General features: G+C 33.9%; 1 protein-coding gene across 1 annotated transcript in view; it reads left to right on the plus strand.

Moving 5' to 3' along the window:
• Window positions 1-16639, plus strand: part of gpc6a (glypican 6a) — a 337751-nt gene that overhangs the window by 46716 nt on the left and 274396 nt on the right. The window contains exon 2 of the mRNA XM_088913348.1: window positions 12840-12998. Within this exon, the coding sequence (XP_088769474.1) occupies window positions 12840-12998 (159 nt within the window). The remainder of the gene's footprint in view (window positions 1-12839; window positions 12999-16639) is intronic.

A 16639-nucleotide genomic window follows, 5' to 3' on the forward strand; every position in this document is an offset into this window, starting at 1 on the left:
AGACAGTGTTCTACAGGTGGTTTAGAAGAGCTTACTCCTTATAGACAAAAAATATTGCTGATTGTACTATCAGTCCCTATTATAACATTTGATTGAAAGCAGAAATCCACATGAATACAGCTCTGTGCATGAAAATAACCAATAATATAATTATATTCATCCTGTGAATAACCTTCAGGTATAGTTTGTAAGATTTAGTCAAGGATTGAATGGGAACTGAAAAATATGAAAGTTTCATTTTGTCAAAAACAAGTACAGTATATACAGTGTAGTGATTTCTTTTTGTTTTTCTTAATAACTGTCATAATATTGAAAGAATTGTGAATAAAAGCAAGAACTTAAAATACAAGCTTATTAATTAAATTTAAAGCATGTTTTATTATTGTGGACCATTGTAGCAAATGTTTCTTTTGCTGGAAGATTTGAAGATTGCAAAGATACCAGATGAGTACAATTCCTAATTCACAGTGTTGAAAATTTGTTAATCAGGAGAGGAATAATGAATATACTGTACTGTATGTCTCACTATAAATGGAAAAATAAATAGATATACTGTATGTAAAATGTATTTATAGTCTTTAAGAAATACCCTAAAACCTATAGCTGAAGAAATACAATTCTTTGACACTCTTTGACCAATACCTTCCATAAAAGGTAGTGTTTTTACATCTACGAGTACAGTAGGCACATTTGATTTTTTTTGTGTTCCCTTTACTGCCCTACAGAAACAGAATATATTGTCGAGGCTATTTGCAGTATATGTATTTCCTTTTCTATTATTTTAATGCATACTGGTGACATTTGTTCTCTAAACAATAAGGACATTTATTCTTTCTGAGAAAAGTACCACAAGATACACTGTTCTTATTTATCAGTAACTGATGTTTTGAACTCCTTGACTTATTGTAGCCCCTAAGCAAGGTCTAACTGTGAAGCTTGGCTCGTTTAAAGTGCTGTTACAGGACCAGTACTTGGAATGCCAAATCATTAAATGTCATCTAAAGTTTATTGAGCTGACCTCTTGTTGGTCCTCAGAGATGATTTAAAAAAAAAAAACTGAACTGTCGGTGTGTTGTGACTGAAATGGGATGCACTCAGTGTGCAAATTCTCTAACCAGCATCAATACGTTACGCTTCTAGCAAGTTGGGAGAAAATAAAGAAATTCAGGGAATCACAAATGTAAAAAAGTATTGAAATGAAATTACTTTTAGTTCCAGTTCATTGAAAGAAAATACTATTTCAATTTATGTTACAATTAAGTGTTATGCTGTATCTGAATGGATCACATATACTGTATTTAAGGTTTGGAAAGATTTACTTAAGAATGCCCTGGTTGTTTACTGTATACTGTATAATGAATTGGCCTATCAATTTTCCAGAAGGAAAAATGGTATGAGATTTTAACCAATTGATTGTCCTCTTTGTAATGGTTTGGTTCATTTAAACTTTTTACCTTAAATTTACATTTAAGGAATGAGGGGTATTTTTATTTTATAAAGACCAAACTGTAATACAGGTGGTAGCCTGACATGATATAGCTGGTATTGTGTACTCCGCTCAGAGTGATGAAGTAGTGCAGCCTCTAAAATGAATTTGCTTCTGTATGACTGTCTTATATTCTTGAGAGAAATTTAATTCAGTTGGTGAAAGATTTTTTCTCTGCTCTTCCATGTCTACTATGTGTGCTGTCACAGGGATGCTGGTATATTATGGCTCTCAGACATCACCCAGGTGTGTGTTGTACTTTAGCACACACTTAGCACACTGTACTTTAGTGGTGGTTAGAGTGGGTCCTCCTCTGTATATAAAGCACTTCAGTCCTTCGGGATTAAAATTCCTTTATACTGTAAATGCAGTGATGTACCATAATAATTATATTTATATCAGATTATATATATTTACATCTTATTTATTTTTGTGTCATATTGCACAACATGCTGCTGTTGAAAGTCAAAGTTACTGTTGTCTGAAAAATAAACTGACACTTTTTAAAATATATTTAGAAGCATTAAAAACACAGCAGTATTTGTTTTGATCTGCCTTTCAAAACAATCCTGCACACAAATCTGACTTCAATTCAATTCCAAATGCAGTGTCATCTTAAATGTCCCATATAAGTACTGAAATCTGTATGGGGAACCAGACATCTGGTAGGATTTAACTTAATATCTGACACTCATTAAATATCCTTATCACAATGGACCAGTATAATTGCTAATGCTGTATGTTATTCACTAATTCAGTTTTAATACACATAATAGATAACAATCTTCATCTTAAATAAACCTTATTTTATGATGTGTATACTTGATTGTTTACCAGAAAATGGTAATCCTAATAACCTTAAAACAAATCTAGCCCAGAGCAATATTTAAATACTGATACTCAAGCCATTTCACATAATGTTTACATTTACAGCATCACTACAGCCTCCTACAACATTGTTCTTGACCTCAATCTAACCATAAGTCATACAGTATGTGCTCCCAAAAGGTAATTTAAATTAAATGTTACAATTAATTCAACTTAATCCTATCCCAATCCATAGTTCTCAGGCATGAATCTTCAGTTACATATACCCTAACATTTTTTACTTTGCTCTTCAGTATGTGTGAAGGGATAGCGTGGTGGGTGGCTCTCCCCTGGATGGGATTTGATCCCTGTTTCTCAGTCATGGGAAGTGACATTACTATACAGTAACTGCTCCTTTGACACTATGTAATCTACTACACAGCACTAGAATGAAGTGTGATTGTGATTGTGTTTGGCTTATTCTATCTTTTGCCTTAAAAAAACTTAAGAGTTTGAGAAGTAACTTTTATATTGCACTTTGCCGTACGTGTCATTAATGCACATTGTAAAGAAGATAGAATGTCTTTTAAAATAATCAAGATTATTTCAATTATTAATGTTAGCAAAATTATAATAGAATTAAACTAATGAGGGAATTCATATTTGAAATAAATATTAATTTAAGATTCAAATTTAAAAGATCAATATCAATGTCAGACCAAACATCACAATTTTCAGATAGAAGCATAATACAGTGGATATAAAAAGTCTACACACCCTTATTGAAATTGCAGATTTTTGTGTTGTAAAGCCAGAAATCAAGATAAACCATGTCTGACATTTTTCCGTCTTTAATGTGACCTTGCAACCTACAAAATTCAAGAGAAAAACAAATAGATAATTATTAGGAAACATAATTAAAATGAAAAAAACCTACAACACCCTGGTTGCATAAGTGTTCACCCCCATTTTCTGCACTTATTGATAATAGTCTTCACAGTGCTCCAGGATACGTCTAATGCCTTTGATACTCATTTATACCCCTCTCCTGATCGGTACCTTTCGACAATAAGATCCTGTAGATGTTTTGTCAGCTCCTTGCGGAACCATGGCTATCCCAGTAGGATGCAACTATGAAAGTTTCCAGAAAATCTTACAGGAGCAGCTGTTTTTTATTTGGGGTTAATCAGAATCACTTTCATTGATGGCAGGTGTATGCTAATTACCTTTGGACAGGATTTTGAATGTGATTGGCTATCTCTGAACACAGCTTCAGCCAACATTATAAAAGGGAGTGCACACTTATGCAACCAGGGTGTTGTAGGTTTTTTAATTTTTATTTTTACTTTTAGGAATTATTTTTCCTAATAATTATCTATTTGTTTTTCTCTTGAATTTTGTTAGTTGCAAGGTCACATTAAAGATGGAAAAAATGTCTAACATGATTTATCTTGATTTCTGGCTTTACATCACAACAACCTGCAATTTCAATAAGGGTGTGTAGACTTTTTATATCCACTGTATGTATTGGGTTATGCTTTAACATTGGCTTTAATTCTGTGCATGATTTTACAATATGATATCAGGCGACATTGTTTATCCCATTATAAAGATGTAACAATGCACTTGGAAGAATCAGTAACATCATATTTTGTTTTTTGTATTTTTATTAATCTGCAAATGCAGAAGTATGCTGAAAATAAGTTGTTCCTTCCTCATGTTTTCTTTTCCATCATAAGCACTCAGTCATAATAACATCATTCATAATGAACATTATTTGTAATATAATGCTTTGTTTTATGAGTAGTAGAAGCAATAGTCTGGTTGATTAAAGCTGTTTTGCCTCATTTAATAGTCACATCTTTAATTGGAATACGAATATACATTGCCACCCAGATTTATTCATATCGCTGATGAAATAGGACTAAAAACATTCTATAACAGAATGAGATATGGTTTGGATACTGTGTGTTGATTAAAAAATTTAACTGTAATAGCAGTAGCATTAAAACAAAAAAAAACTATAATAGCTTTCACGAAGCATTAATCAGGATCCTATGCAGATGGCAGAATCTGGAAGGGAGTGAAACAGACACCGGGGAGAGAAGACCAGGAACGGGGCTGGTAGATGAACAGGGGGGTATATCGACGGTGCACTGGTGCTCGAGGGGGGGTGTGGTCCAGGCGAAAGTCCAAAGGGAGTTCATAGGGAAATCCAGGGTGAGCAAAAGTCCAGAACCGGGTAATCCATCCTCGACAGACACGACAAAAGTTAAAAGCCGGAGCGCTCCAAGCCCCGGACCCAGATGGTCAGGACACCATTCTGAAGCCTATGCCGTCGGGCCACTCCTGGAACTGCTGGTAGGCGAGCTTCCAGGCGTCCATCTTCCAAAGCTGAGCCTAGAATGGTAGGAGCATCTGGCTTTTATAGGGAAGGGCTGGAACAGGAGACAGGTGCAAAAAATCAACAGAAACAAGAAAGAGCTGGAGCGCCCTTAAGAGGAGGGACTTATGATCGGTACAGTAGCATTCTGCCAAAAAAATATCAGGGGTATGCATAATTTTGTAGGGCACTGTAAAGGTTTCTATCCTGCAGACTTTATCTGCTGCAAGGAGGTAATCACTGCAATGAAATTCTACCTACAGGGTACCTACTTCTTTGCCGTGCGATGTAAGGGTATGCATATTGGACAGTGGGACACTAGTTCGTAAAACCATTGAAATGCAGCTGACTTTCAGTTTATGCAATATAATATAATTACCTATCTCACATGAAAGAATTCCACCTCATGGTGAACTATAAAATATCTGTAGCTGTGTTTCATTATCGAGTTGTGGGTAAAAAGCACGTCTAATATTACTAAAGTATTACTGAAAACAAAACTACACTAGGATTAAGTACTGCAGGAAAAGGACAGTTTAGGTTTTGTCTGCCAAAAGCTTCTCACCAGAGACTTCTATTGAAACTACATAGTTTCTTGTTGGATAGTGTTTGCTTGTATTTAGCTCTGATCGTTTATTATTTTAAGATTTCTGAAAGACAGTTTGGTTAGGATTTTTTAAAGAATGTATTCTCACTGGAGTCTTAACAATTACTGTAGGCGTGCACTGTAACTAATTAAATAATGGCACAGGTTTCTCAACTAAATCCACAGAGGGAAAAGGGATTTTCCTTTTTTTCTGCTATGGAATGAAAAGCTTATTTTACTGCAGCAAAAATTAAACTTTTCAGCCGTCGAATTCTCTTAAGAATCCCCACAGTTGAAATATTTATACAGTAATCTTACACCATATTGTATAATGAAGTTATCAGGATTTAAATGTGGTTTTTGCATGCTATCCTGGTCAAATTGGACTTCATTACTTCACTTCTTCTGTTTAGGTTTGATAATATACTCCTTATTCTCATTGCACTGCATGATTTGGGCTTTTTCCATTAAACAGTATAAGAACATCTTACAAAGTTAGTGAAGCAAGGAGCTCGGTTGGAGTCCTTCTCTCACTCTCCACTTGTTCTCCTACCTAGATGGATCTGAACGTTGCCATCACCTAAATTGGTCACACAGGGGTTTTAAGTGTTCGTGTCCAAACAATTATTCAATTAGCCGTGTGCAGGAAGCAGCAGTGGGAGAACTTGAAATAATTGAATAATGAGTCATTTGAAAAGATGCAACCAAAGTACTTGACAGTACAAAACTATAATAAAGAGACTATTATTTACAGTATAAAAGCTGTAAATTAAATGAGTTAAATGAAATTAATTAACAAATTAAATGAAAACAACAAAAGAACACAGCATTATTTTTATTTAATTGACTGAATTGCTAGAAGGAGATCTGGAGACTTTAAGAACGTTCATTCTGCGAAATTCCAAAGGCTTCATGTCTGTTAATGTTAATTAATGGCATGTCAATTAGAAATCCACTGTTTAAGAGAAACAGACCTTCTTGTAAATCAGAGGTACACCTGTTGGTTTTTGTTCCACCCAACCCCTCAGTTACACAATTAAACCCTTCATTGATTTAATAGTAATATGATTAATGTGAATTGTTTGTTCCCAGCTCTTAAACATAAAAATCCCAAATTGGTGACTAGAAACATAATCCACTTAAGCAGGTTGATAGCTGTGAGAATAACTGATAATAATAATAGCTTACACTTATATAGCATTTTTTCTGGACACTCCACTCAAAGCGCTTTACAGGTAATGGGGACTCCCCTCCACCACCACCAATGTGCAGCATCCACCTGGATGATGCGACGGCAGCCATAGTGCGCCAGAACACTCACCACACATCAGCTGGGAAAGGGGAAATTTGGCCAGGACGCCGGGGTTACACCCCTAATCTTTTCGAGAAACGCCCTGGGATTTTTTAATGACCACAGAGAGTCAGGACCTTAGTTTTACATCTCATCCAAAACACAGCACCTGTTTACAGTATAGTGTCCCCATCACTACACTGGGGCATTAGGACCCATGTGGGCCACAGGGTGAGCACCCCCTGCTGGCCCCACTAACACCTCTTCCAGCAGCAACCTTAGTTTTTCCCAGGAGGTCTCCTATCCAGGTACTGACCAGGCTCACACCTGCTTAGCGTCAGTGGGTTGCCAGTTGTGAGTTGTAGGGTGATATGGCTGCTGGTAACTTAGTTCTTAGTGATAACTTAGTTCTTTTAAGTTTCTTGATAGAAGAAGCTCAGATTCACTGTGCAAGGGATGGTTGTTATATTGATTATATGGCAATGATTATATTGGCCTTCCACACTATTTGTTTGGTATAGATCTGCAAGCTGTACAATAGCTGTGTTGTGCACCAATGACTTTGCTGGCTACCTCTACTATCCTGCTCAGTCAGGTATCATAAATAACTGCTTTTATCTTGTTTTGACAAATTTCAATGTTGCTAAATCTCATTTAACTCTAAATATTTTTTTCATTTTATAGTAAATATGGATATTATAAAATATGGATATATATATACTGTATATATGTAATAATGTATTGAGTTTTGCCATGGGAACGTGTAGCAGTGATCAAAGTCTATTTTAAAAAAATTATTTTAAATTTAATTTAATAGTTTTCTTCAGTGAGTTTGAAAAATAAATTGCATTTGACCATGTCTAAACTTCACATAAATTCAGTTAGCAAATATTCTACATCCTGTCTTATTGTCATGTACAATGCAATGTTATATTGTAAGTTAATTTAGTGAATTTACAGAAGATAATACACTGAACATCATTGCATCATTGTTTTTAGAGTAGATCTGTTATTTACAGAATATATGCAAATGATACAGACTAATTCATTGTTAATTAAAGGTTAGCTTGGAAAAAATAGCACCAGTCAAACAAATAAACAGTATGATTATATTTGTACTTTGCAGAATTTTACAATAGTATTTCAGTACTAATGAGTTTTCTCATTAACAGAAGATATTTTGGTAGAATTCTAAATTGCCTGAAAATTAAGTTCTAAAGTGGTGCATGTTAGATTGAACTTTTTGCTGAGAAGTTCTGAATTGGTGTTAGTTATGGTGTCCTGTTGTACATTGGAACCGTTAAAGCTGATCTAAAATGTATATTAAATATTGTTACATTTTTTCTGTATTGAACTGTTTTCTCTTTCTCAATCTTGAAACTGAAGACAAGAAAAAAGTAAAATGGGATCAGATGGAAATGGTAAATTTATTACTAAGAGAAGTCAGCACTGGTTATTTAATACAAGATTTCTTTCATATAATCCACAAAGTGTACTATCATCTGAACTGTTTATAACTTTGTCTTTCTGGATTTGCAGAAAGATTTTGGCAAGATTTTGGATCTTATCCCGTAGAAGTTCCTCATTCTTAAGTGTATACTCGGGGGAATTAGACGTGCATCATATAATATAATGGGTTTTGAACTAGGTTTTAGTGTAGGTCACTGAATAGTCATTAGAGAAGTGTCTGGGCTGGTCTTTGCAATAAATGGTGTCCCACAGAATTCAGTACTAGGGCTTCGTTTTCATTTTCATGCTTATAGCCATGAAATACTGTAGATCAAGGTAGTGAAAAATAAATTAGTTTTTTCTGCAATTAGGATGATTCAGGATTACAGAATGATGTATCCATGATTCAGAACTGTGTAGCTACTTAGAAAATGAAATTTAACCATGTTAAATGTTAACTTTGTCACAATTTTAATTTAGTAAATTAATCAGCGATCTTAACAAAATTTGTTTTATCTTCTGCTACGTATAACATAACTGAAGAACACTTTCAACCAAATACACACACACATAAAAAATCATTTAAAAAATACCATATACAGTATAACCTAGTTTCACTGTGTCTTGCTCACCCTGGCTGCTGATCTGCAGCATCTGGTTATGTCATCGTCAGCCTGTCTCTCTACATCTCCTGCTGCAGAAACTAATCACCTGGAGACTAGGAACATCTGGAGTCAGTTTATGACCATACCCATTCCAAGTGTTCTACAGTATAACTACTTGGACCTGACAGAACATTGCGTTTCAATACTAAGCCCCTCGATCTTTGTTGATCTCTAGATAAGGAGCCAGAGAACTCAGTCTGCAGGGAGAGCATATCCGAGAGTTATAGTCAGGTATCAGTCTACGTTCAAAGCCAGGTGACACTAGAATGTTACAAGCTGTGGGGTAGCTGATAGGTCGAGGAGACAAGCCAAGATCAGACCAGAGAAAACACAATGTTGACAAACAAGGCCAAGGGGTGATCCAGTAGACGATGTAAACAGCAAGCAAGCAGAGGTCAGTGTATCAACAAAAAGTAACACAGAAACAGAAAAGAGAAACATAGCAATGAAGCTTGAGGAGCTCAGTGTTGAAACTCAATGACAGGCTCTCTCAGGCTTACATATTTATTCTGAAGAACACCTTGAACAGACACAGCTAGCTCTCCCAGCGGAACAGCGGGTGGGGCGAACATGACACACTGGTCAAAATCTAGAACTGCTGGTGAGCTGTCTGTAGTTGGTTACAATGAATCAGAACTGGAATATTTTTAAACACTACTTCTTTCTTTCCTTTAAGTTATATTTACTGTATATATTATCCTAAAAGGTGTTTTAAATATCTAAATATGAAATATAATCCGAACTACCTGTAAGCCATAGACCATGTTCATAAAAGTACTTATGTGACAAATTTGTATGCAGGGAACTTATTGAGACCACTTAAGATGAATATTTAAATCACTTCAGAATTTTATTATGTTTCAGTCATAGTGGGGAATCTTAATTCTTGTGTTAATGTTAACACCTCTAAGCAAGTGTTTTTTTAACTTTGCGTAGATAAGCTTTACCTTTGCAAGTATGCAAGAAATGTCACCTTTTCCATATGTAACATTGAATATACAGGTACAGATTTGAAGCTTGTTTTGATTTTATTTCTCTTCCGATGTGATCTTAACCGTCTGATTGCATCATTAAAATGTCTATTTTAAGTAGAATGTTGAGTATTTTCTTTATTTCTTGTGCTGTAATGGTCAATTAGTCTAATTTGCCATGCTGCTTTTGAACAAACTGACTAATTTTTTCAAATGTTTTAATCCTGACACATTTTATTGAGGCTACCATTTGCAGGGCAATTTTAATGCAAGCTACACATTTCAGGCTAAGGTTGAGGCTCATCAAACCTGGGTATTTTTGTACTTTCACGGTAACTATATTGACAAAATAAGACTAGTAATGGAATGATGCAAGGTCTATAAATACGTAAACACTGATATATTTGTTCAAGTGAATTAAAAGTTTAGTAAAAAACACAAAACTATGAACATAATGTGCAATTATATTTATGTTTTGTTCTGAGAAATATTTGGTTTCCTGGTGTTCTCAGTTTCCAAACAAAGAAATCAAGAGATCCCAGTGGACATGTCAGCTTCTGTGGTATCTTTAGAACATATCAAATTCCTGTAGAATCATTAACATGAATGTTAAACTGGGCTTCTGAGTTCTTCATTAAGTTAAGTAGAGTACAATAATTTACAAATACAAAATTGAAGTACATCACTTAACCTTGTGGGGTACTAAGCATTTAGTTGATTTAGGTAAGAACTTTTAATGTATGGTCCCTGGAACAAAACATGGAGTTCCACATACTGTATAAAACAAATATATGTTCTGAGTAAAACTTGCTTCATTAGCACAACAATTGATTTTTGTTATAGCTCCTTTGAAATATTTAAAATACTTCTTATCTATAAAGTTGAGAGGAACCTAGAACCATTAGACAAGCCATGATTCTTATTTTTTTAATACATAAATAGTGTTTTAATAATATCCACTCAGCAAAATTGTTACAGTTTGTAGTGGGGATATGCAACAGCATGCAAGTAGGGGACTATAACATGATGAGAAGTAAAAACTTAAAACATCACGTGGGTGTATAGCCTAGAGTACAGTATATGTACAGGTACCTGTAATAAAGAGTCATGTTCATAGTAGTAACAATTCACAAATATACTATCCAAATTCTATGATAAGGATGAAATTTCAACATACTGTACATAAATATCATTATATATTTATATGCTTGCAATGAAGAGGTGTACTATATTATTATTTGAATAATACAATGATACCAAAACATTTACATTTTGAGAGGCTGTAAGGAATATGTCCATACAGAATGTCTAGAGAGCACCCGGAGTAGTAATATGAAGAATGTAATTAAAATTTACAGGGATTAAAATGTATAGGAAGCTATATTGTAAAATAACAAGCAAAGATGAAATGGTGTGTTGCATTATTTCTTCAAACTCCTATTCGCTTTATGTGTCATGTAGGTTAGTGAAGTGTGATGTACTGTATGACATTGGAGAAATCCAGCACAATGCTTCTGTCAAAGCAAAAGATCAATATTTTGAGGAAATTTCAAAAGGTTAAAAACATGAAGTCTTACGAAACTGCTTCTTAACTTTATATTCTTTAGAATGAAGGATAGCTCTGAAAGCATATTGCAAGCTGCTTCCACTGGGAATTATCAAAGCTTTGCTCCATAGTAAGGGCATTATTCTTGACTTTTTATCATGCATTTTAAGATTCTACTCAACACTTTATTTTTGAGATATCATTTATTATACATTCTGTAAGCTAAAGTAAAAACAGCCTACCTTGTAAAAATGGGGGTGAGGAGATATATTTACATTTGCAAATGAAATGATAGTGTCACTAAACAGATTTGTTCATTAAAAAAAGAAGAAATACAATGCACTTATAGAATATTTTGATTCCTAAAATACACAAAATAAAAATCCTCTTGGAAAATTTAAATGTCACAATATGTGATTCTCCTTCAGGTGTATGGAGTTAACTTCCCATTTGTGAATACCCATGAGGTGATTTTGACTTATTACAGGGAGAGTTATTTTGTATAATTAGTAAAATCAATGGCGTGAATTGACTGAAACATAAACTAACTTTATCTATGGAATGTACAATTCCAATGTTAACTGTTGCATATTATGTTGTTCAAACAAAATGAGTTAATCATTAGAGGTCTTAGCTGTTTTAATATTTTTGTTTATTGTTGTTGGCTGTTGCACTATCTTGATAAATAACAGCTACAGTAAACTGCACTGAGTACTGGAATTTCCTTTTGAAAATCAATACCATGGACATGCTTATCTGAAATACTGATGAAAAGAGTGCATATCTCCAGGGAAGTCATCTGGTTAAAACAATGTGAAGTACAACAGTGAAATGGTTCATCTTTTTCCTGTTGAGAAGGTCACAGGTTTAAATCCCTATTGGACCTCATGCTCTTAATTGTGAACCCTGTAGGAAAGGCAGTTATGAAGTGTGATGTTGCCAAAGTGCACATACTGTATGTTGACATTCAGGAGCAGCAAAGCATGTCTCTGAAGGAGACCATCGAGAATTAATAAGTATCGCTTTAGTCAGCTGTATAACATTTTAACTTTCTATTGTGGTTGTGCCTTTTTGTCTTATATAATACTTTTAAAATATTACTGTTGAGTTGTAGCCAGTGTTGTGTGATTCTTTGCTGCAACATTGAAGTTACCCGAAGCTCTGTAAACCAGGATATCTAATGATTAGGTATTGTTTTTTCTTTTATTTTGTTGGATGATGAACATTTTAAGTGATTCACCAAAATGATTTAGATTTGCTGGTGTAATACAAACTGTAAGAATGGTAATGCATATATTCTTTTGTTTCTGAAAGAAATACTGCCATGATTCTTTGACAACCAAAAACATGAAGAAAGGACTAGTTTCAACCATTCTGTTGTGACCCAAAAATTAATTTAATTTATTATTTACATTTTTTAATGTTTTTGTTTTATAGCATTTATATGGCAGAATTAACACACATGGAGAACGTATACTGCCTTTACTCATGAAAACTCCATTTACTTTCTGGCTGTCTTTCTTAACTTCATAGTTTTCACTTCAGAAGCTGTTTGCTGTGTATTAACCCCTTATTTTATTTTAATTCTTAATGCAGTGCATAAGCCCAGTCTCAGTGGATAACATGCTAATGGTAAAATTGCTTGTGTTTTTCAGGTGAACATCTGCGCATCTGTCCCCAGGGTCACACATGCTGCACTTCTGAAATGGAAGACAAATTGAGCCAACAGAGTAAACTGGAATTTGAAAACCTAGTAGAAGAAACAAGTCATACATTGAGAACTACCTTTGTGTCCAGACATAAAAAGTTTGATGGTAAGTCATTTTTTGAGTGATTTGGTAAGTAACAAAATGCTGGTATTGTCTCCCTCCAAAACAAGTTTCATTTTCATTGAAGACTGCAGGGTTTTGAGAATGACGTTGAACTTAAATAATGGTAGAAGTTTCAAAAAATTCATTATCACTGTGAGACGTTCTCAAAGCAGCATGTTGTATACAAGAGTGTATCTGTTTCCATATCTTATAAAACTGCTATAATGAAGACATGGTGGCATCTGCCAGACATGGTACATTTTTGCTTCAAGTCATCTTTTGTCATAATAACATGCCAAAACATCTTGCTTCACTTATATTCTGTTTTGTTTGATATGCTTAGTTCCTTTTGAAATGCTATTTTTGTAAAAAGAGTAGACGGGAAACATCTCAAGATTTAGGGTTGTCTAAAACTCTTAGAAATTTGAAGTTCAAAGAAAAGTCTCATGTTTCCCTGGTTTATTAAGACACTTAGAGCCTGCCTCTGACTATTAACCAGTGCTGCCTGAACCTGTGAATTGGGCTATGTTAAGACTTTGAGGAGTTAGATAACTTGAAGAACAGTTTGTTAGCTACAGTATATGGAAACAAAATAATCCAAAAATATTTTATAATAATAATTATGATTATGATTGAAATAATTTAAATAATTAAAATTCAGTAATTCAAAAATATTACTTACCAACAGGATGGGGTATTAATTTTAAGAACACTCAAGTTATAGTATTTTGGTCTAGATTGGGGTATTGGAATTAATACATTTAAACGTGTCAATGTGTGAAACAATTTGTCAAGCAATATCTAATGTTTAAGCTATTGTTCAAGGTACAAGTATGCACACTAGACTTGTTTTAATATTGTATGTATCTGAGGTACAAGTAAAACAAAATGGTATAATACAGGAAACGTAGGGTTGTTTTATATATAATAATTACATGTGAATTACATGTGTTATAAATTTTATTGCACTGAATAATTGATTGTTCAATATAATATTGTGCTGTTACACATCTTAAAACCAGGCTGACTGGTTAAACTGAGGTATTTTCCACTTAATTCAGAAGGAAAAGGCCTCAAGTATGTTATGATAAGTTAGGTTATGCCTCAGTGTAGTAGGTCAAAATTGATATAGTAATAAAATATACATGAAGGCAAGAGTGTTTTGTTCAGAATGTTCTCTGTAGGAATCAGGATTTAATATTTCTTCTTTCATTTTGATATCACCCTTTATAAAGAGCTAAAGAAAAAAAAAACATCTTAAATCAAGCATGAAGAATGTGGAACTTCTTTTACTCAGTTGCTCATTGTAATCTATGACAAATAAACTATAGAGCAGTTTAAAAAAGATCAGTCAAACTGTTTTTCAAATTGCAAACAATGTGTTGAGTTTATTAATCCATTGCTTCAAAATGGTGAAATGCAATCACCAGTTCATTTACACTATTAGAAGGATTATATTCTTCAGACCACAACTCAGCTTTCTCTGCAACAGAGTAATAAAGCCAGCTTTGCTCAAATCATCTCAAAGATAATGTGAATGTATGTCATCTGAAAGAGGAGAAGAGATTTGTACTGTATTTTGTACTTTAAATCAGTTTTCATATATGAAAGAGTTGCAGTGCCTGATCACTTCTGTGGATATATATTGCTATAATGTTTAAAGTAAATTTAATTTTTCTTTGTGGTGAAATTAATCAGTGCCTCAGCCAAGGGGCTCATCTGGCTGAGCTTATCCTGGTTTCTCTAATTTTGAGCAGATGGAGACCTCAGGGCTTTCTAGTCCATCAGAAGTTTACGCCCAGTTACCCATTTATGCAACTGGTTAGACTAGGACATTTAGGGTAAACTGCCTTGCTTAAGGGTAAAACAACAGTGACTGCAAGAGGGACAACATCTACTGTAAAGAGAAGAAAAGAAACACCATGTTTCAGTTGTGGAGCCTTCTTTGGGTCACCCAAAGCTTTGGAGCCACCTGAAGAAGGCTCCACAGCTGAAATGTTGTTTCTTTTCTTCTCTTTGCAGCATGGAATAAACCTTTACTTGTTCCTGTGCAGCCTACAGTACGCATGCTGACACAGCTACCTACTTGAACATATACTGTGGCCTTCAATTCAGATATTAACAGTTGGTTTGATAGCATATTTTAATTAAAGCAATTTGATAACACTTGAAATTGATAATTTCTAGGTAGTATAAATTACTTGAAAGATTTACAAACAACAGAAGTACTGTAGATTATTATTCATTTCACACTCATTTAACAAAACATTCTTGTCTAGTGCAAAGCTCAGAAGTAATTTTATACTGTACCTTTATACTAGCTATTCAATTTCAGGCTTTTAAAAAGTGCAGCATTTAAACACTGGCACATTAAAGTATGCAATATAGTATTTGTGGGTTCCAGATTAATACATCATGTGGCGAGGAATGTTTTTTACATTAATGCAAACATATTCTCTTTCATACATGTCTGTGGCTTATATGCAATTTATAGCAAGCTTTAGTGCTGAAATTGTCACATTCTAAAATTCATTCAGTACAAAAAATATGTAATTGTAAGTTGTAATATGTAAGTGTAATTAAACAAATCACTGTTTTAAAAATGACACATATTTTAATTAGAAGGTTCTCAGGAAAGGTTAGGTATACACAGGAAAAAAAAGATTTGATGTTCACAAAGATAATAACTACAAAATCAACAATCATGCTTTTGAAGCATATGCGGCTTATTCTCCCATTACTGCCATTCGTCTGATCATCTGTCACGACAAATGTTGATGGTTAGATTATGAAATTGAGGGCAGTCTCAAAGAGAATAATAATTCTTTTTATTTAGATTTCAGGCTTACAAAAATTCCTGGGACATTTCTATTGATTTTACATTTTTTATGACCTGAATTAGGTCTTGTTGACTTCTGTTAACAGGATGAAATCATAAATTCTTCTATTCTTATTAAATACAGTTTGATTTTTATACATTCTTGCCAACATCATTCTCAGAATGTATGATATCTGCCTATCTTCTCATTTTGTTTAATTTTTGTCTGCTTACTTCTATTAAGCAGAACAGTACCATATAAAGTACTTCCACAATGCTTGTTCAGTCCTTTTTAAATGTAATAACAATTGCTTTCCTTCTTCATTATGATTATAATAATAAAAATACATTTCACTTTTAATAAGAGTAATGCTCATATTTATATAAGTATGCTTCTTCCTCATTAAATTTCATTTGGGGCAGAGGGGAGACTTGAGAAATCCTAGAAAACAAGGTGAAGGAAATGTGGAAGTAATTAATTAGCATTTTTCCACATCAGATTTGCAGGTGTTGAATGGCATTTACAGCTGGATGCGTCTTAGATGGTTATTGCATTTGCACATGGAAGTAGTGTGAATAATATAGAGCTATGTATTAAGGATTATCACACAACCCTAAGAGGGTAAGACTCTGATCTAAACTGTCAATACAGTGCTTGGCGTTATAGCTGCTTCTCAAAAATCATAAATGGCTTTCAGCATGACACATCAGTGCTTTTATAGGTAGCTAATACTGTATACCATAATTTTAAATAATAGACTGTACATCAAAAGGAATATGTCTGATGTGTTATATGTTTTCAACTACATATTATTCTGTCAGTTTG

Source organism: Atractosteus spatula, chromosome 4, assembly GCF_055471065.1.
Source record: "Atractosteus spatula isolate fAtrSpa1 chromosome 4, fAtrSpa1.hap1, whole genome shotgun sequence".
NCBI lineage: Eukaryota > Metazoa > Chordata > Actinopteri > Semionotiformes > Lepisosteidae > Atractosteus > Atractosteus spatula.